At 39.1% G+C, this 21809-nt stretch overlaps 2 protein-coding genes across 3 annotated transcripts; both read left to right on the top strand.

Annotated features, from left to right (window-relative positions):
* The first annotated feature begins 481 nt into the window (after positions 1-481).
* On the top strand, positions 482-6321 carry praf2 (PRA1 domain family, member 2). The gene is made up of 3 exons (XM_086287849.1): positions 482-710; positions 2337-2554; positions 3831-6321. Exons 1-3 carry the CDS (start codon positions 532-534, stop codon positions 3968-3970), a joined length of 537 nt encoding a protein of 178 aa, XP_086143975.1. The 5' UTR covers positions 482-531; the 3' UTR covers positions 3971-6321.
* Positions 6322-7453: 1132 nt separating this feature from the next.
* On the top strand, positions 7454-20726 carry nfe2l1a (nfe2 like bZIP transcription factor 1a). 2 transcript variants are annotated; one of them, XM_086287847.1, is made up of 8 exons: positions 7454-7519; positions 9204-9549; positions 10090-10272; positions 14601-14663; positions 14762-14899; positions 15020-15164; positions 15564-16196; positions 16345-20726. In XM_086287847.1, exons 2-8 carry the CDS (start codon positions 9298-9300, stop codon positions 17286-17288), a joined length of 2358 nt encoding a protein of 785 aa, XP_086143973.1. In that variant the 5' UTR covers positions 7454-7519; positions 9204-9297; the 3' UTR covers positions 17289-20726. The 2 variants fall into 2 exon arrangements, with proteins under 2 accessions (XP_086143973.1, XP_086143972.1); XM_086287846.1 differs by having other exon boundaries at positions 9204-9573.
* Positions 20727-21809: the final 1083 nt, after the last annotated feature.

Raw genomic sequence — 21809 nt, 5'->3', positions numbered from 1 at the left:
ATTGAAAACATGAATAGGTAACCCCAAAACCATTCCCTTCTTCTGAATACTCAAATTTATTTTTATAGTTTCAGTAACTATATAAAATTGAGAAAACAAAATAAAAATATTAAATAGATTAAATCACAAAGCAACTATGGGTGCCTTTCAAAAAAAAAACAACTTTTTTTCCTGTGCCACGCGTGGACTCTGTGTAATATAATCGATTTTACTGAATACAGTCGAAACTAGGTGCTAATTGATAAAAATGGCAAACGTGGCAGTTTAACTAATGTAAAACATTTTAACATCCTAAAATATGCTCCACTTATTGACTGAGTACAAAACACAACGGGCTACAAGTGAGTGGTAATAAGAGGTATTACTATTAGTAAGGATACTTCAGTGTTCCCAAACTACTGCGTGGACGAGCGCGCATTCTCGCTATTAGGGATTGCGCGCTCGAGCCAGTTCGGCTCTGGAGCGTTCTTCCCCATTTCTTCGTCCCCCGTTGCACTCTGGGAAAGCTCGTGTATTTATCGCTTAGAAAAGATGGCAGGCGTGCAGCCGCCACCCCTCCGGAGTCTGGATGATTTCCTCCTGTGTTCGACCCGGTTCGCCACGCCAGATGTGCGTAACTTGGACCGCTGGAATAACCGCATCATTAACAACCTGCTTTACTACCAGAGCAATTATTTCCTGTGCGTGCTTGGCTTCCTGCTCATAGTGGGGTAGGTTTCGTTGTTCTGACGTGGTCAGCACCCCCCTCTCACACTGACCATTCTCTCTCTCATTCTAGTAAGCAGCAAAGTTTATGAATTTGCAGGGTTGTGCTGAACTCCTTTTAGTGACTTGCATTTCAGCAACAGCCAAAACGAACAGGCTCCATGACCATGACATCGTCTCTTGGCCATACAGTTTCACACACGAGAGCGAGACACAGATTTGGAGTAATGAACATCTTAGTCAGATCTGCCAACCTCCATTTCTCGTGGGAATGGAAGAAGGCAGCTGATCTCAACGATCTGTTACAGCACGTTAAAGGAAATGCCACACAGTCCGAGGACTAACATATTTCCTTCCAGTTCTATCCTTAAACCCAAAATTTGAGGTTGTGCACCAAGAGTGTGTGTTGTTTTGTTTGTTTTGTTTGTTTTTATAGAGTAGCAAATTGGGAACAAACAAGTTTTAGAGACCGGACAGTGAGCTCATAGGAAGGATGAAAAGCGTATTAGAAATAAACATCAAACCAAACAACCTCCACATTGGTTCAAGTTTAATTACTTTAATTGTGGACAGACCTCCTGCCTCCATAAACGTGCACTAGGAGAATCTTCTGGACCACACTGAACCAAAAGATTCAAATGCAAGTTGTAACTTTAAGGAGTGGAGCAGATGACTTGGAGGCATATCATCCAGTTTCAATTTGACTAATCAAGATCATCTTCTTATGTGACAAGTACATAAGGTGATGAAAGAAGTTTGTAGTAGTTTCTCTTCTGGCACAATATGGCTTGCTGGTATGCACCACAATTTAGATTATTTACACTGAATGTAAGAAAAGCACTGTTTGTGTTTTTGTTTTTTTTTTCCTCAAGAAACTCAAATTACTTTCTTTAGGACATTGAATGCACACACTGTTCATCTGCTGTAGACAGTTTTTCAGACCCACGTTTTTGTTGAACTTTGAATTTAGTTTCCAACAGGACTGCTAACATATTCAATGAATTCATGTAGAGTTACTTTATATAGTACACTTAGTAATATCCAAAGTCTGTATATGACAATAACATAGAGAGTGAATCAGGACAACGTTCATTACAGTTAGTCCAAATAACAAAGGCAGACGACAGATCAGGGGTCTGTACCAGAAAGCAGGATCACTGACCAGTTTCTTGGTCTGAGTGAACGGGGTTTAAGCAGCTGATTTCTCAGTGACTGGCAGAACCAACAGAGAATCTCTCAGTAATACTTGTTTTTTCCTTATTAAGCATTAAGCTCCTAGGACCTGGCGTCCACATATGTGGACATCACATTTTGGGTTGTCTGGACCAAAATACTAAATTTTGCTCTACAAGGACCTGATATCCACTTACGAGGATATTATACTGCCACTGTTCTATCGAAATTTAAAACTAATTTCTTCATATGTGGATGTCATTTTTTTCAGAACCAAAAATCAGGTAAAAAAAAAAATCACGTAATTCTTTATTTTTACAGTCATCAGGTCCCAATCAGCCCAAATAGCAAAGAGAAATTGAAAATGCATGACATGAAAGAGTTCGGGTCTTTGGAGGTCAAGATGCTAGTCTCATTATGTATATCCATTACTTACAGTTATTCCTGTCTCCTCTCAGGTATTTCGAGCCCTTCCAGCTTTTCACTGGCATGACGGTGGTCACCTTGTTGTTCACTGGCTTTGTCTGGGCTGCAGAGAACCAAGCTCCTATTCGCCGTTTCCGTAGAAACCACCCAACAGTCTCTATGTTGGCCATTCTTGTGGCTAGCTACCTCTTCATATCAGTGCTGGGAGGAGTGGCCGTATTTCTGTTTGGGATAGCCTTCCCTATATTCAGTAAGACAGAAAAATACACACTAAATCGTATGCTGCAAATTTGACCAGATTATGAAAACAAAGTTTGGCTGTTTTGGGAACCTGTGAAGCAGGCATTCTTTTCACAAGTGCATGGGCTTGGTTTTGATAAATCAACATCTCTAAAGACTTTCCAAACCACTGCCATGTGATACATTGGTTTGCTTTATTAGCACTGGAGTCAACACTTGTGAGTTAGTCTGACCGATCAGTAAATTTGTCTTCATTGTTGTTTATCAAGTTGCTTTTTAAAAGACATTTCTGGAGTAGCCAGGCATTAAAGTCCTGATGCATGATGACCAGCTCTACCTACTGAGCCACAGCTAGGTGGTAGAGCAGATAGCATCATAGCCTGCATAACAGCCCCATCTTTACTTCTGTATATGGTGTTTGCCGATCAGTCTTGGTGTTGCAATGTAAAAAACGTTGATGTTTTGACTCTGTCTCTTGCTCATATTTAAATTGAGAGAAGTTATACATATACTGAGTTTTTGTACCTGTGCTTTGATACAAAATAGGATAAATGAGGAGTTGCAGGTGAGCATTCTGGATAAAAAAAAAGAGAGATGAGACATTAAAAGGACACGTTGTAAATTAATGGTTATTCATTATTGGGTTGTACAATTCTCTCATTGCATTAAAGGGAAATAGTATGACGTGTAAAGGCTTCTTGCAGATGACAGCCTCACGTTTCTGTTGGATTCTCCTGAACCACTTATTGCTTTGTCCTTGGGTTTTCATAGCAATTATAACTCAGGCCATAGGTTTGTTTGTTAGGAAGTTAGTTTAAGTTCTAAAATCAAACTTATGAAATTATGCTGTGGGTAGAGCCATCATATTTTTGGGTTGTCGCTCTAGAAAAAGACTTAAAATTCTAGCCAGAACCACAAAGTTATCAACTTTTTTTGCACAAATTTGCAAAAAAGCAGCTTGTTTGGGGAAAACACAGATAAGGTTCAAACATAAATCGAAGCATGAAAAATTATAAATATTATTATAAAATAAAGGCCTTTATTATTAGGTAATGTGTTACAGATAAGAAAATAGCTGCCTGGTCATCCAAAGATAACATGATTGTTTTTTGGTGTCAATATGGACAGCTGCTGAATTTGAGCAGAAGCTAGAAGAAGGAAAGCAAATAGTTTGCAGAACTTGTTGAGGACTTATTGTGTGTCTGAATGCAGTGTGTGTGGGTCTTATTCAAACAAGAAGCAGAAAAGTTCTGTTGGACAGAAAGTCTTGTCTCTCTTCTTTCCAGTGGTTCTCATCCATGCATCAGTGAGGCTCCGCAGTCTGAAGAACAAGCTGGAAAACAAACTCGAAAGCATTGGTTTGAAGAGGACTCCAATGGGAATTCTTTTAGAGGCCTTGGGACAGGAGCAGGAGGCAGGATCCTAAACAGAATGAAGAAGATGATGGTGGACAATTGGGGGGAGAGATGAAGGTGAAGATGTAGGTGGGCGATAGCAGGGAGAGAAAACAGAGCATCACAACATTACCATAGCGAGAGAGGGGGAGTCAGCCAAAAAATGTCAAGTTGTGATTTGGTTTGTTAACTGATCAAAATCAGAAGTAACAGCATGACTGACAGGTGACAGTCTCAGAAGTCAACAGATATGAAGTCATTTCTGGTCTGTCTTTGCACTTTAAGCACATTGTTTTGCAAAGTCTGTCAATTCACTACATGTGAAGTGATGTAACCATGTATTTAGCTTTCTGTGGATGATATTTCCATAGAGCTTGATAAACTCTAAATATTTCTGGAAATTACTTAAAAAGAAAAACACATACACTCTCAAAGTGGCTTATTTATATCCGTCCAGTGTGTAATATCTAGAAAATTTATTTTTACATCAAAATATGTATTTTGAAAAGAAAAAAAAGAAAGAAACAAAACCATGATTTGTGGGTTTTATTCTGTTGTGAGATCTGATGCCACAATTTAATTTTGTCCTCTGCACTCTTCAAATCAACCGTCTGAACCAGAACAAAAACTGTGCTGCATCCTGTCTCACACTGAATACCAAGTAATCCTTTTTATTTCCATATCCTAAAGTATGACAAAGCTTATTCCTAAAAGCTGTCATATGAGATTATTAGCAGAATTCATGTTAAACCAGCCCAGCCTGTTTACTTTGAATAATGAATCTAACCGCCCAAGTATCAATCCAACCATGTTTTCCTCATACAATTACAAATCAATTGTATAATGTTAACTTCAAAAATGTCTTCAAATATATTTTTCCCTGATTTTTAGTACTCTACTGTTTTCAGTTATTTCTTTTCCCCGTTGACATAATAGTATTATTAGTACTAAAAACTAAAACATCTAGGTTGCACAGGCAAAAACCTCAACTTAAGGCTTCGCAGTGGAACTTGTGTATTCAATCAGCGACTTTAGAGTGGCTACTTCCATATTTTATGTCAATTCTTTGGTAGAGCTGAAGTGTAACGTCCAAATAAATCTGACTGTCCTGCCAATACGGGACATTAGAAGTCAAAATTACAAACTATCTATCAATCCATTTGTAACAAGGCAATAAATGTAGTGTAACCTATAAACATTATAGCATTTAAGCTAATATGGTTTTGTGGAAGCAGCAACAGAAATTGACTTTATAAGATGGATATTTTGTATTAATACAACAAGCAGAGCCAAAATCTTGAAACACCCTTGGTATTGTAGTAACCCAACCTGTATTAACCAAATTTTTTATAAGTCAGTTTCCTGTTTTTGGTGCTAAAAATGGGGTTGTGCTACAAGAAAATCTTGGTGTGATATGAAGAATGAGGTCAGGATAAATCTGATTGATTGTAGAAATCTTTGAGGACCAATAAGTGCAGAATAGGTGTATGAAAGAAACAAATTAATATTTAAAAATAATTATTATATCTATTTTCTCAAGAAGAATAAGCTTTACTCACATAGCTCCCCATTACATTCCACATCTTCTTATCACTGGGATTGCCCAGTCTCTCAGTGCTGACAGCTGATTAAACCATTTCAGGAGGAGATCAGTAAAGTAAAATTTTCTTAGAATTTCTTAATAAAGTTTTGTTACCATAAATAAAATGCATTGCCTGCTTTAAGAGCATTTGTGGTAACAGTACACTTTTCTCCTAGCCACACTGATGTGTCTCAGCACAGACTGTCTGAAAATCTTCTTCACTATTTTTCTGGACTGTAGAGAAAATGTTGATAGACTTTAGTGATCTCGCTTGTGACTGAATATATTATTTTAATCCTATTTGTGACTTTTCTTCTGTTCATTTCAATGCAAGTTTGCAAATAATGCTTCAAAAAGGTTCCTCCAGTACTGTTCTCTTTAAACCAGTCATTATGAAGTAAACAATATAAGATTTTGTTTATGTGTGCACATTTTAATGTTTAAAGAACTTGTTACCCTGTTGTATATGTGCCATTACAGATTTGAAAATCTCTGTTAGTACAGGTAAACACAGCAATCGTGATTCTTATAGATCCTGAACAAGTCATGCTTCTGCTAATCTTTTTTTTAACCATCAGCCAACCCTCTTAATGGTTGGTCTGACCCTGCTTCACAACATAACTTTGGACACTTAAATCCGAGCTGCAAGAATGTAAATTGAAAGAAGTTTGTTGAATGACGATAAAAATGTAACAAATCCTGAAGTGTTGCCTTCAAATCAGCTTAATGTTTGAATTGTGTTTCTTGAACAATGTCCTGGAATGTTTATAGCATTTTTTTATAAATAAAAAAGAATGTCAAACTGCAGTTTGTGCTGATTTTCTAGTAAGCAATGCCAAAAATGGAATAAATTCAACTAAATTAATGTGCAAAAAAACATGATATAGAGATTTTCAAAGAACCTTTGGTTTGTCAGAATGATGTACCAAGTAAATATCTTACAGTAAAAGTATGACAGCGAACGCCAGACAGAGGTCACAGTCAACTAGTTGGCAGGTTAGAATACAGAAGAAATTATATCAATCTATCTTACTTCACCAAATGTTATAAAAAGAGGCAGATTTTAACCTAGGTCTGTCCTTACATTGTATCTGTGGCTTTAATGTGCTCGGCTGTGGTTATAGAGCTGACATGACACCCAGGGAAATCACTGTAGCAGTTGTGTGTTTTTGGCCTGTGAGCAGCATCTGAAGGTAGGGAGCATCTACTATGAGGCACTTTGACATTGTATAGGTCAGGGGAAACTCCTTGTTTGCTGCAAGATGATGGAAAACAATGTGATTCACCTTAGAACAGACAGAGATTTATGATCTATATATTTTCTTACTTATGTAATTCTTATTTCTTTGTGCATTTCTGGTGACCCTTCTCGAGAGAGTGAGCACAACCTGAATGCTCAGTTTCAGGTCTGTTTCTTTGCGCTTGTTAACTTTACAGTGTTAATTCTAGACAAACACAGTGGAAATTTTTCGGTGTTAGGGATGTAGCCATATGATATGCTCTGCTGGTGATATTCAAAATATCATATTTAGAAATATGTTAGTAAAATTACTTATTAGTCCCTGTATTCTTATTTTGATTGCTGGGAGAAAGACACAAATCACGAGACCAGCAGCCTGTTCTTATATTTCACATTCACTAATAAATTATAGTAAACTGTTTGCGACAGACCGAAGTAACACGTCTTCAAAATCTGCCGTCAGCTTTGCGTGAACGGAGAGGAAACTTAACGGCCTGTATTATTGTTGTCGCAGGCATTACTTGGTGAGCAATATTTTGTTTATTTCTTTTAAAAGAAGTCCCCAGCTTAAGTAGGGAAATGCTAACACACACGCCAGTGGGGGTTTTTTTTTCCTAGGGAGGGCTTATTACACGTCACCACGAGGGTGCTACTTTAAAAAGGTCCCACCCTCCAGGGCAGTTCTAGTGAACAGAAACATAAGCTGCGGTAGTGTAGGAGAGATCAACAAACACCCTGAGCACACACTAAACCTGACTGGTAAGACAGCATCTTTTATGCCCACACTTATTATCGATATATTAATTACTTTGATGTGCTTTTGTATATTATTTTGTGTCTGTATACTTCTGTGTGAGGGTGTGTTTGGGAGTCGCCAGTGGAGTCACAGCAGTATCCCGGTAATGCTGTATAATGTACGCTACTAACGTGCTTACACTGTTAGGCTCTCGTTGTGTTATGCTTCTTTTTGTAGGGTACAAATAAAATGCATGTGTATGTATAAACGGCTTCTCCGCGATAACACAGTTATCAGGATGTTCTGGATGATCGGGGATAAAAACACTGTGCAACCTGCTGCTCAGGCTCTCCGACTAGATTCCCGTCATATTTATAACCAAGCCTAATTTCAAGAGGCAATGTTATATAATACATGTAAAATGCAATCGTATTTTACAAAGTAAGATTTAACATTTGACATATACAAGAGCCAGCCGGACCAGTAAAGACACACATTAATCCAGTAGCAGAGAAACATTTTTCTGAATTATGATTACTTGATACTTGGTAATAGCCTAATACGCTTTAATTGATTCTTATGGTTATGATCATAAGATGAGAAGACTGATCAGATAACAACAACATTCCTCAATTCTAGCTTTTCATTCTTTTTCCGCTAATTGCTTTTTACATTACACAGAATTGTTTGATAAACTGAGAAGGGGCTAAAATGTTATGATTTAATATTGTTTTACCTGTTCATTTAAAATCCACTCACTTGTGACCACAAATCAAAGTTAGCTACTGCTCTTCTGTGTGTAAGAGAGAGTACTGAATTCCTTTGCGTTCACACTTTTTTCACAGTTGTGGGCGCTAACAACTTTTCTGTAGGAAACCCTGAGTTTATTAATCATACTTCCCACAATGAGAAGTTTGCAGGGCTGTATTAGTTTGCCAGGTACCAAGTACAATGCCAGATGACTGTCTCAGTCAGGAGTTCTACACCACCTTCTCTAAACAGATCACCACAGAAGTAAAAGTAAACTCAATTCTTGGATGGAGTACATGGAGAGGGGTTTTCCAGGCAAACATTGGTAGTTACATCATGTGGCTGCAGTGAGTAACACAAGCGTTGTGTGCCAGGCAGGTGGTTACCAAAGACTTTCTAGAAGTAGGTCAAAGTTACTGAGAGCAGTGATACAGGCCAGCCCTGCCCTGTGCCTGCCTTATCTCCTCATACTAACTGTCAGAGCTCAACTGCTCTAAAGCAGGCTACACTGACAGTGGAAGATTACATTTGATAGCTGGAGTTAATATCAACATCATAATGGTGGGGGGTGTAGTACTAGCATCAATTATAGGCTAATCGAAGGGTAATTCTAGTGGTTAGAGCGTAGCAGTAAGAAAGTTCTAACTTTGTTACAGCTGTTAAAATGAATCAGACTTTGTGAAGTTGTAAATGGGACAGAAACTGTCTGGGCATCACAGTTTTGCAGGGCTTTGCACTCAAATTACAACACATTTTCATATGGAAGGGACTAAAATATATTTAATATATTTATTTGCAATGATTAAATAAGAAACAACATCTAAAATTTGCCAGATTGCCTTTTTCGGATTAGGCCCTGATCAATGGAGAATTGGTGTATTTTCCTATCTTCTTTACTTTCCCATTGAGCCACGATATAGAATAGAACCTAAAAGAGCTTCTTTTTGCTTCTTGCAGGAGAACCACGCAAAAGAAGAGACACCACAGCGGTGGTGACCAACATCAAGCTTTATAGTCTGCTTTTCTAAAACTACTGTCATCTGCCAAAACAATGCTGCACCTCAAGAAATACTTTACAGAAGGCCTTATCCAGATGGCCATCCTGCTGAGTCTCTGTGGCGTGAGGGTGGACGTGGAACTGGAGCCCTACCTGCCTTCCTCTTTACATGACATGATCCTGGGTCCAACCTCAGCCCTCACCCAAACACAGTTCCACAACCTCCGCAATCACCTGGAGGAAGGCTTGCACCCCAAAAATGTAGAACTAGATGGGTTCTCCACAGCACAAAGGCTGCTGGGCTGGGTGCGCTCTTTGGACAGACTACACGTAAAAAAATGTTTTTCTTTTTAATCGTTATCTCTTTAGTCATCAATACTTTGCATTCCAATTATAAGTTCATGCAATTTTAAGGATTAAAGGAGCAGTTTAAAAGTATGCTTAGATATGATTATAGATAGAACTGTCATGTGAGTTTGTTCAGTAACAAGTTACAGCGGGCAGCAGATTTCACTGACTTAGCACAAAAACCTGAAACATTTACCTCTTAAAATCCACCAGGTCACCACAGGAGTAGGCTTAAGTGTATTTTTACCCACACGTTAAACAAACATAGTTTCAGAAACTACAAGATCAGATCAAATCAGAGTGTTTTACACATATCTGATCTTCTATTGTAAGATTTCTGTTTGGGCATGATATATAAAGAATTCTACATAAAGTAGTAGCGGTGCACCTAACTCTAATCCTATACAGCTTATTGTAGGACAGCAAAATGAATGCTTTTGGTAAGACTCCTGTGATCTTGTGAGAAAAGTTCATATAATTGTGAACCTTTCTCCACAGGTTCCACATGCAGAACTAGAGACATGGCTGGTCCAGCGGGAGCCAGAACCCCTCCCCATAAGATCTCCAGACCAGGCATCCTTGCTGGAAAGAACTCCTGCTGAAATAGAGAGAGAGTTGACTGCTCTGCCTGCGGAGCCACAAGCTGAACTTGAGGATGAAGAGGAGAAAGAGGATACAGAGGTACAGCAGTTTTATATGGAGTGATTTGCAACATTCAAATATAGGTTTTTCTTCTGTTTATTTTCATCTTCATGTGCCATGCTCCTCTAAAACCATTTTGACTTATGTCTGAACTAGGTTAAGTGCAAGTGTGTGCAAAGGTTTATTACATGTTCTCTGATAAAATCATCAATAAACAGTCCCATAAGAGAACACACAGCCTTTATACAGGGATGTCTATGCTGTAATAGTTAACACTAGGCCAAAGAGAATTAAGTTACAAGGGTTGACCTTTATCCTTGAGATAACAATGTGTTATCTAGAGGATAAAATCCTGTTCACATGCAGCTTTTACAGCTGTTTGTGAAATTGTTTCTTGACAATTGGCTCTGTCTGTTTAAAGCCTTTTCTAATTGGTATATTGGCACTCATAGGGCTGGGAGTAGGGAGAAATAGATGTGAACTGAGTGGAGATGATGAGTCAATAATTTTTTCTTGTGAAGAAAGAGAGCAGACCAAGAGAACATCTGTGTATAACACCTGCCAAGCTGCTGTGTTAAACGGCCCTGAAAGTTCCATTTTTGGTTCATGAAAGTGAAAGGATACCATATGCCCGATAACCACTGTCTTACACCTCAATATGCACTGAGGCGGAGGAAGAACGGAGTGAGCGTGCTTATATGTCCAATCCATTCAATAGTTTGATTTAAAACCACAAATGTCAAACCACAGGGGACCACCAAATCATTAGGTTGCACTGAAAATAAAAATGCTGCTTCTTGTCAAATATCAACAGATTTTTACAAGTCTGTAGGTCCACCCATATTATCACTGAAGTATCAGTGTAGATATGTTGGAATGAATAGAAACCGCTGGCCATTATTTACATATATACTATATGAACGAGTGATGTCGACTAAAGAGCTGTTTTTGTTTGTTGACTGTCACCCAAACTGAGCTTGATGTCATGAGAGAGAATGAGTCAGAGATTGATGAGTCACTAGGAAACCTCACCTCACCGCACATGACCTCACTAGGAAGCTGAAGTAATAAAATCAGTACAGTTGCAACACATGAAAGAATAAAAGCAAGAGCCTGCTGTTAGCTGTAGCTTTTCTTCTTTTCTTGTAGTACACTGTTTGAGTCTTTGGGGTCACGCACACTGCTCACTACTCTTTTAATGCCCACCGACTGGTTCAACTAATGGTACTAGATACTGAATAACTGCAAGTTGTACAGTTTGAGTTTTATTTATATTTTAATCTTAATTTATTCAGATATTTTCCTAGTGAATTTCCCCCTTGAGAATTTGTTGAAGCTTGAAGTTAGGGCCTGGCCTCATTGACAGGTGTGTAGACCCAGGCAGCTGCTGATTGGACTTCTCCAGTGTCTCTGTTGTTTTGGTACCTTTTGCTAATGGCAAACAATATAACTTGTTGTGTGATATAGACTCAGTTACTGAGGACTAAATGGAGGGATCTGAGTCTGTGCTTTGCACCCCTACAATTTATGGATGAAGCTTGCTAACTAAGCTTACTAGCGTTAACGGATAATTTAGTAGTTCAAATATAGTCACATCTTAAAAAAGAAAAAACAAACAAGCGGCTCTATAGGTCTGTGTGGTGCTCCACAGTGTGACTTGTTGAATCCATGTTGATAGTTTACTTCCAGTTCATATCTACAAATCCACTGGGGAAACAAGGCAGGTGAACTAAGGATGAATATCCCACATTGAAACAGAGCCATAAATAATAGTAGTAGTGTCAAAATGTTAACTTTAATTTTAGGTAAGCGAATGTGCTGATGAACAGTTCACTCCATGTTACTGCTTGCTGCTAGTTCCATTTAATAATGGCAACAGCTCTCACATGCCTGGTCAAGCTTTGACCAGAATTAAACACTCACATAACCTGTCTTAGTATCTGAGTACTGTAACAGTAAAAGGGCAACCACATCTCTCTCAGCTTACAGTGTTAAGGGTTTCTTGAAAAATACATAGAAAGATCACCATGAGTGTATGATTAAATAATCATCACTATAGACGGGGTTACACACACTAAATTATGACTAAACAAAACACTGTGACCGATGCCAACAAACAGAATGTACAGTATAAAAATAACCCACATGCTGGCCAGCATGTCCAGTCAGGACAAACACACACACACACACACACACACACACACACACACACACACACACACACACAGCTATCCCCTCGTCATCAAAATGAAAACAAATATAATGTCAGCTATCAGAATCAACTAGCCAGCGTACACACAAACACAGTCACACTCATACAGAATGAAAGCCTTATTAGTGTCCTTCAGCCTTGTGACTGTCTGGCTTGTTTTGAAACCTGATCACTAACTTATTGCTTACTGACACACATCGGCATTACTCCGTTTTGCAATCCCTCCTGTTTACAGCAGCAGTTCAGACATTCACAAGCAATGAGCCGTCATGCTTGTAAACAAACGCACATTATTGCATGAGGTTTTAACTTGCACTTGTGGTAGGAAGTAAACAGGAGTAGCGAGCAGTGATGAAACTGATCATATAAATAAGTAAATAAATCAGTTACATTGCTATAGTCACAACTAAAACAATTTAGCAGTTATGATGAATGGAATGATATGGGCGCAAAATGAGACACTAAGCTGAACTCCTGTCATGCAGCAGCAATCTAGCTTTGATTTATATTCTGTATGTTGAAAGCCACATATTTGTCTCAGCTGACCAGCTGCTGGGGGTCTTGTGTTTGTCTCGAAAGTCCCCAACCAGGTCAGGAAGGTCGAAGATATTTTGAGCCAGTCTGTCTGTTTGTTGCCTGGTAAAACAGAAAATGCATCTGACAGATTTCAGTATGGAAATTACCCAGTATAACTGGCACACGTGTGAAACCTTTGGTGAGCAGTAGTTGCTGGATTTGTAATTGTAATTAAATAATGTATCTTTTATTAAATGTTACTGTTTGACTTTTGTGGTAAATTCTTACAAAATGTTTACCATCTTTGGAAATGAATATAAGTGGGCAACCAGGGAGATAGATATTCGTTTAATGCAGGGATGCGGAACTTCAGGCTTCAAGGGCCGATGTCCTGCAAGTTTGAGATGTGTCCTTGATCCAGCACTGCGGATTTAAATGGCTAAATTACCTCCTCAACATGTCTTGAAGTTCTCCAGAGGACTGGTGATGAACTAATCATTTGATTCAGGTGTGTTGACCCCGGGTGACATCTAAAACCTGCAAGACTTCTGGCCCTTGAGGCCTGGAGTTCCCCACCCCTGGTTTAATGTACATTGTTTGCTAAACTGCTGGTTTGACTGTGAAAATAAATCTTGTTTTATATATATATCCCCTCAGCCTTTCCTCTCCTCGTTACCATCTGAACGATATTCCAATGTCACGGCTGTATGTCAGTGAATCAATGTCTTGTTTGATCTTGGCATACAGATTGATGTCATCCATGTAGAGGAGGCTGCTGACAATTGCTCCATTCTGTAGTCAGTATCCATAGCCAGTCTTTATCTCACTGAGGGGGTTGAGGCCTATGCAGAGCATCTCCTTGGTAGATCTCACATGATAGTGACTTGAAGTTGGTTCGCCACATGAGTTCCTGATGAAACAACTGAAGGTCCTGATGTACAGTTCTAGGCTTTCCTGGATCCAGGTGTGGGGCATCTTGTAACCAATCCAGAAAGTGCACAATCTCTTGCTAACCATGATTAATAAACTACAGACACCACTATCCAGACCACCCCTGAAGGTCAGCTAAAATAAGCACCCATGTGGTTATTTTTTATTAGTCCTTTATTTATCCAGGTAAAATCTCATTGAGATTAAAAATCTCATTTCCAAGAGAGACCTGGCATCATGGTAACAAATGTCAAAATACATGTACTACATATGTATATAACATTAAAACAAATACAATATCCTGTACGAACATGTGAAAAATATACAATAACAGATCAAATTAAGAGCGATATTAAAAACAATCACATTGAGTAAAAGAGTTATTCTCTCGTTCTTCAAGATGGACTTAAACTCCCCCAAGGTAACCAGTTCTGATAATTTCAGTTCCTTCTGCAGATTTTTCCAGGAAGCAGGGGCAGCATATTTAAAAGCCTTTTTCCCCAATTCTGCTCTGATTTTTGGGACAATCAATTGTATGATATTGTGAAAATGAAGGCTGTATTGGTTGTGGTTTTTACGCATATAAACACATAAATAAGCAGGAATCAGCCCAAGAAGAGATTTATAGATAAAGATGTATCTGATTTCTTAGTCATCCAGCAAAGATTAACGATAGGTTAAACTCACTTTTTTTTTTTTTTTTTTTTAGACTTCCCTCCAGGAGTGTTTCAGGTTATTGGAGGAGACCTTCCCCTCCACAGAGGAACAATGGGTAGGTTGCCACCATAGTCTGTTCTCTTCTCATTTGTTTTTAATCCTTTCCTTACGTTTAACAGTGCTCAGAATTTCTTTTGGTTGCTTTGACCTCAGCTAAATGATGTTGTTGGTGGAATGGGGGACCTGGAGAGGCAGCCCTCAGACAGAGACTCTCTACTGTTCCCCACTGATAATCCCTCCATGGATTCTGAGCTCCATTGGCAGGATTTGCTAAATATCATGGAACCTGAGGTGACTAGGAGAAAAAAAATGAAAATATATTTACTAAATAGAGTGAGATAAAATTATGGGATAAAATTAAAAAATCAAGATACAGTAAATTTAGATACAATTCTCATTTCTGCCCTCCAGAACACAGACATGGACATGGCATCATCAGACCACAATCTAAGTTCAGGACCATCTGGAACCTTTCGAGGAAATGTGTCTGGAACAATGTCTAACTGCTGTGACAATCCTGTTACAGAAGCTGATCAGGAGACTCATTTGCAACATGGTAATTAATTTCATAATAAACCATAGCTGTTTATGTTATGTCTATGTTTCCACAGCTTTTAAAAATATCTTGGGACCTTTTTCAGTAGATGCTTAGAAAAAATAATTAGGACACTGAGCCCAACTTAACAAAATTTTGTCTGGGTTTTTAAAAATAATACAAAACACTGATCACTTTCATAGTCAAGATTACAGATAGGAATTTGTAAGTTCTAATAACTTTGGAAAACCCTTAAGAAAACTCTAGAGAAACTATATAAGATCCGGACATTTTCTAAATATATGGCATAATTTGCTTTTCTTGTTTACAGACAATTCTGTGAATGTTTGTTCCAAACCCACAACCTGTTGTAAATAATATATGTATATTTTTGCCACCATGCCCACACCATCTTTCCAGGTTTATTAGAGCCTCAATCTGAGTCTGAGCCAGTCCTGCTTCCATTAACCCCTACTGCAGAATTGGATGACCACAACTCAGCATTAAACACACGGGACACTATGAATAACATTAATGGACATCCCTTGAATAGTCCTCCAGACCAAACAGATCTGCTTGCAGAAGAACCTATAGAAGACTTCAGCATGGAACTAATGGAAGAAGATAACATTATCAGTTTTTTATCACAAGTTGATGTGGGTAGGATGGAACCAGAACATCGTCCTGGCATTGATGTTAACTTTCAATCTTCCAATTCCACCCTACCTTTAGATGGAAATGTTATGACCCAAGACCTTGTGGGGTCTCCTTCCAGTCACCTACTGGGGTATGAAGACAATGAAGATGATCTTCCTGTTCCACTTAGTGATCTTTTAGAGGATGCTGCCATTTTGGATGAAATTAGATTGTTGGACCAGGCTCTGGAGGAAGGATTCAGTCCTGAGATGGCAGCCAGATTGGAAGATGAAAGCTGCTTCAACCATGAACTAGCAGAACAGGAAATTGGCAGTGATGATGACCACTTAGGCTCTAAGATTGCAGTCATAGAAAATCATGGTCGACCATCAACACATCATCATGGCAATTCCACAGGTAGGCAATACCATAACTATTTTATTTACAAAATCTGTAACACTTACAGTTCAGTACAGTTCTTTGAAGAGCATGATAAATAAAAAAAAGTGCAGATAATGAAACTGTGAAACTTACTTTGATCTTACTTTTATCTTAATCTTCCTAGATTGTGAGGGTGAGCTAGATTCAGACTCCGGTCTATCCTTGGACTTCAGCCACAGCCTTGCTTCTCCATGTACTTCTGAGGCCTCCTCTTGTTCCTCTTCGTCAACGTCCTCTTCATTTTATGTCTCAGCTACGGGAAGTTCCTTCTCCAAAGATGATGATGAAGATTCTGAGGAAGACTTAGCTGGTTCAGATGTGGAAGCAGTAATGATGATAAAGCAGGAAGAGCTTGAAGAGGAAGACATGGGGGCAGTAGGAGGAGAGAATCATGAAAATAAGCTTGTTCCTGTCGACTATTCTGATCATAGTCTGTTTCATGGGTTTTCCTGGCTGGAGCATATTGGCCATGATCACACGTATAACATGCCCTCGTCCTCCGCCTGTTCTATCCCCCTCGGCAAGATGCCTACCAAACACGCTAAATCGACTCGACAACACGATAGTGTCAAACCTTACCCACAGTCCTTTTCTAGATCCATCTCAGAGAACAAAATTTGGAGTCAGGATGAGTGCCGTGCACGAACCCTGAAGATCCCTTTCTCCAATGAGCTAATTGTTAATCTGCCAGTGGAGGAGTTTAATAGCCTACTGTCCAATTACCAGCTCAGTGAGGAGCAACTTACCCTTATCAAGGACATACGACGTCGTGGTAAGAACAAGATAGCTGCCCAGAACTGCAGGAAGAGGAAACAAGATGTGCTGTTGGGCCTGGAGGACGATGTGTCCTCTTTAAGGCGGCACCGTTCACGTCTACTAAGAGAAAAACGGGAAACCCTAAGGAATCTGCAGGAAATTAGACGCCATATGGAAAGGCTATACAAGGAAGTATTTTCCAGGTTGACAAGGGAGGAAGGGAGTCCCATGGATGCTACAGAGTACATGCTTCATTTTAAACCTAATGGAAGAAACAGTAAAAAACAGAGTCAAAGGGACAAGAAGAAGTGAAGAGATATCAAAAATGTAAAGAGGTTCTTTAAAAGGAAGTGTGACCACAAAAATGAAGGTGGTAGGTTGGTGAGGAAGGAACCCAGGGTCATTTTTAAACAAATAGTCCTGAGTGTCCAAAACCTCAAAGAACCAAGCATGTTTCCCTAAGGGTCCTTACTTGTTGGCATGATTGATGGATTGGGAAAATGGAAGTTGAGCAGTAAATGGAAAAAGACTTGATTCTGGCTTGTGTTAAGCTTCAGGGCAATTTGAGTTTTTATTTAAGTGGGTAGCGAACCCGGGACCAGCATTCTAGAATGCTAGTTTAATGCCTAAGAATTTCTTATGCTTAAAAATATTGTGTTCAACAGCCAGTGTATAGAAAACGGATAGAAGGCCTGATCCTTGCTATCAGCTAATAGACCCCAAAAGTCGTTGACACTACACTGACTATGAGCCAGCGTACACGAGTTGTTTATAGTGATACAGGAAACCTGCACAGGGAAGACTTGGATTTGTGGGGCTCAAACCTGGGTATATTCAGTTCCTAGACTGCACTGTACCCACACAGTACCCTCAGGACAACATAGTTAATTTCCCAAAACTTGAAGACATAGGGTAGAATATTCAGATGTATATTTTCAGATCTAGGCACATTGGAAGCTTTGTGGTATTGCATATACCTTTTTTTTTTTTTGGCTAAATAAGCTATATCAGTAGGTTGTAGCATTTCATAGGACATATCCAACAAAAAAAAGATTAAATATTAGCAACATCATGTGTCATGATTTAGAATTATATGTGAGAACAAATTCTGGTAGCAGCACTGTATATTGTTGATGTTTCAGGACTGTTGGTTCAGAATGTGTGTCAATTCGGATGGACTGCTATGTAAACAACCAGGAAAATGAACAGAGATTTGCTCAGTTGTTAACGCAACCAGATGGACATGCTGGCTGATACTATTGTCTAAAACACTGGGAAATACAACTATCATGGCAGGCGTTCAGTGCTTCACACAATGTAAAGAATCATTGTCTGTGATCCCTGTAAGTCAAAGAAATGCAGTAAGACAACTACATAATCAGAATCCTGTTTTTGAAATTGATTTTAAAAAAAGGGTGAAATTTCCAACCTGCATACAAGCCTTGTTTGTATTCTATTAATTCCCAATGTGCTTGCTGGTATTCAAGGACATGGGAACTTAACTTTTTGTAATATAAAAAACATGAAAAAATAAAAATAAAAGTTTTACTTTGCGCCTAGCAGTGTTGTGTTTCTGGCCATTGATGCTGAAATATTGAATTTGGAATATATAACCTGTATACGTTTCATTCTGTATTTTTTCCCCTGCTGTTACAGTTATATATGTCAGGCAACTATTAAGGAAAAAAAATTGCTGAGAGGATGCAATCTTGCATTACAGCTAGTGCGCCCCAAAATCAAACACTTAAAATGGAAGGATAATGCAATAATGGTGAGGATGGCTGACATTATGCTAGCAATATTAATAAACACCATTTCATTGAAAGCTCTTAGTGGAAACTATCTTTTAAATTCTGCAGAACAATGCAATGTCATGTTATCACTACTGAATTTTATCCAAGCAGACTAAAGAGTCCGTGCACTCTCAGAGGTGGCATCATCTGCTGTTATAACTTGTCCTTCTACATTTTTCTAGTTTTGAGTTTAAGGTTCTCTGAGTGAGAGACTATCTCTCCACTCCGTGCATATGGAATATGTAATAGAGTGGAGAGATAGTCTTGATATGATAGAGAAAATGCTCCACACAGAAAGGCTCCAGATCACCACACCGTTCAAACCAAAGTTTCTTGCTGATAAACAGTTGTTTATCAATTTATTTATGAGCACATTTGAACAACAACACAAGTTGACTAAAGTGCTGTACAAACTAAAAAACAAAAAAACAAAAACAAACTATAAATGAATATAGAAAAATAGAAAACAAGACTCAAAAGCCAAACAGCTCAGTCACAATTAAAAGCTAGGGAGTAAACATGTTTTAAAAATGTTGAGTGTTAGAGCAGTCATAATTTGAAAAGGCAGACAGCTGGCTACTGCTAAATTTACACAAATTGCGCCAAATGAATATATAGGAAGTGGACTGATTTATTGGTTATGCTGAAAATATAGCCTTTGCCAGATGTATCCTTTTTGGTTCTAGTACCGGTATATTAATAGTATATTCACAATGATATGTAACAATAAGGATAGAGTTTGTAAGAAATGTGTATTGACCCTAAACAATTAGTAGCACAAAGGTATAGAACAGGTTTTATTCCAAATTCAAACTTAGAAACACAGTGTAAAATCTAAATACTACATGATATCCTGATGTTTTCCATCAGTAAGCAGTGGCAATCCTTAGTGAAACTTGTGGATCTAACATTGCTGGACTCAGACACTGTGAATGGGCGAATGTAAACTGTTTATCAGAGAAACAGTGTGACTTTTAGAACACTTGAACTTCAAGCTAATCGGTGTACATGTACTGTTACTGTTTTCTGATTTAAATAAAAAAAAGTATCTTTAAGCATAGTGGAATTAATGGTGACGAAGGGCTTTCAATTTCACTTTGGTGGCCTCAGAATCTCATCTCTGCTTTTCGCAGATGATGTGGTTCTGCTGGCTTCATCGGGTGAGGGCCTCCAGCTCTCACTGGAACGGTTCGCAGCGGGAATGAGGATCAGCACCTCCAAATCTGAGGCCATGGTTCTCAGCCGGAAAAGGGTGGAGTGCCCACTCCGGGTCGGGGATGAGTTCCTGCCCCAAGTGGGGAGTATCTCGGGGTCTTGTTTGCAAGTGATGGGAGAAGGGAGCTGGAGAGCGACAGACGGATTGGTGCTGGAGTTGCAGTGATGCCGACGCTGCACGGGTCCGTTGTGGTGAAGAGAGAGCTGAGTGTAAAAGCGAAGCTCTCAATTTACTGGTCGATCTACGTCCCTACCCTTACCTATGGCCAAGAGCTGTGGGTAGTGACCGAAAGAACGAGATCGCGGATACAAGCAGCGGAAATGAGCTTCCTCCGAAGGGTGGCTGGCCTCTCCCTTAGAGATAGGGTGAGAAGTTCAGCCATCCGGGAGGGGCTCAGAGTAGAGTCGCTGCTCCTCCACATCGAAAGGAGCCAGCTGAGGTGGTTCAGGCATTTCACAAGGATGCCTCCTGGGTGAGGTGTTCCGGGCACGTCCCACCGGGAGGAGGCCCTGGGGCAGACCCAGGACACGCTGGAGAGATTATATCTCTCGACTGGCCTGGGAACGCCTGGATAAGCTAGAGGAGGTAGCTGGGGAGGATGTGGTCTGGGCTTCTCTGCTTAGGCTGCTGCCCCCACGACCGGCCCCGGATGAAGCGGAAGAAGATGGATGGATGGAATTAATTTTTAAAGAATCTTTTTTCCCAAAAGTGAAATATTGTTCCTTTCGTCACAATGCATTAAGTACAATAATTTTAATCTGTCTGCTCTTTGTTCCATGCATGTGACCTCTAAGACATTATAAACAGATGATAAAATTCTGATGATCTAATGTCATTCATCTCAATTATTTCAACAACAAGCGTGAAAAAGAAGCTTTACAAGACAGTTGTGAAACTTGCTATAAGGTATCGTTTGGTGCCGGTCAAAATAAAAAGACAGGAAGCAGAGCTGGAGAGTGGATGCTAGGGTTTTCATTGTTAGATACCCGGATGGACAGGATTAGAATTGAGTATGTCAGAGGGTTGAGTGGCTTGGACACATGTAGAAAAGGAATAGTGAATATATTCAACAAATTATGTTGAATATGAAGCTGCCAGACAGAGGAAAACCACACAGAAGATTTAATATGTGTTGAAGGACATGCAGATGCTACATCGACATAGGATGCTACGGCTAGGGTGAGATGGAGGTAGAAGATCTATTGTGGCAACCCCTGAGTATTCGGCCATTAGAAGTAGTTCAACAAATGTGGTTGGTTAAACTCTGTATTTAGGCGTTGAAGGCTAGGTGCAGATAAGCTGTTGCTTTGGCCTACACCCTGCCTGAAAGGCTTTTTTTTTTTTTTTTAAACCTTTTTGTTTTGTTATGGCAGACAGACACATCCCTATCTTAGATTATACAGAATCTAGAATCTTAATCTGCACTTAACAACTCAGGATATTTATTTCAGCATCTCCACTACTTTTCTTATTCTGCATCTGCTAATACTGAGAAAAGTGGCTACTAGAAAAGAACACATTTTAAGTGTCTTGGTTGGTAACTGTATGGAGATTCTGCTTTTGCAATTTTTCTGGTCAGAGTAATACATCTTTGTGTGCACCTTTAAAAAGTAATTGAGAGTCCAAAGCCCAAAATAATTAGAAAACAAAAACCTTTTATTTTTTTCAAAACAGCTAAAAGTAGATCAGCCATGATGCCAACATAGCAAAGGAAAATGAACATGCAACAAGACAACACAAGCTAATCCACTAAAAACAAACAAAAACACAACAACAAAAGTTTGACACAAGATGAGAAAACCTAAGTAGCAGACCTGGGTGCAG

The sequence above is a fragment of the Aulonocara sp. 'chitande type north' Nkhata Bay genome, linkage group LG4 (genome assembly GCF_057382095.1).
Source record: "Aulonocara sp. 'chitande type north' Nkhata Bay isolate Kocher_YH1m ecotype deep benthic linkage group LG4, A_spYH_male_GT1.1, whole genome shotgun sequence".
Lineage (NCBI taxonomy): Eukaryota > Metazoa > Chordata > Actinopteri > Cichliformes > Cichlidae > Aulonocara > Aulonocara sp. 'chitande type north' Nkhata Bay.
Note: the sequence above shows the minus strand (reverse complement) of the source record. Positions and strands in the feature narration are given on the sequence as shown.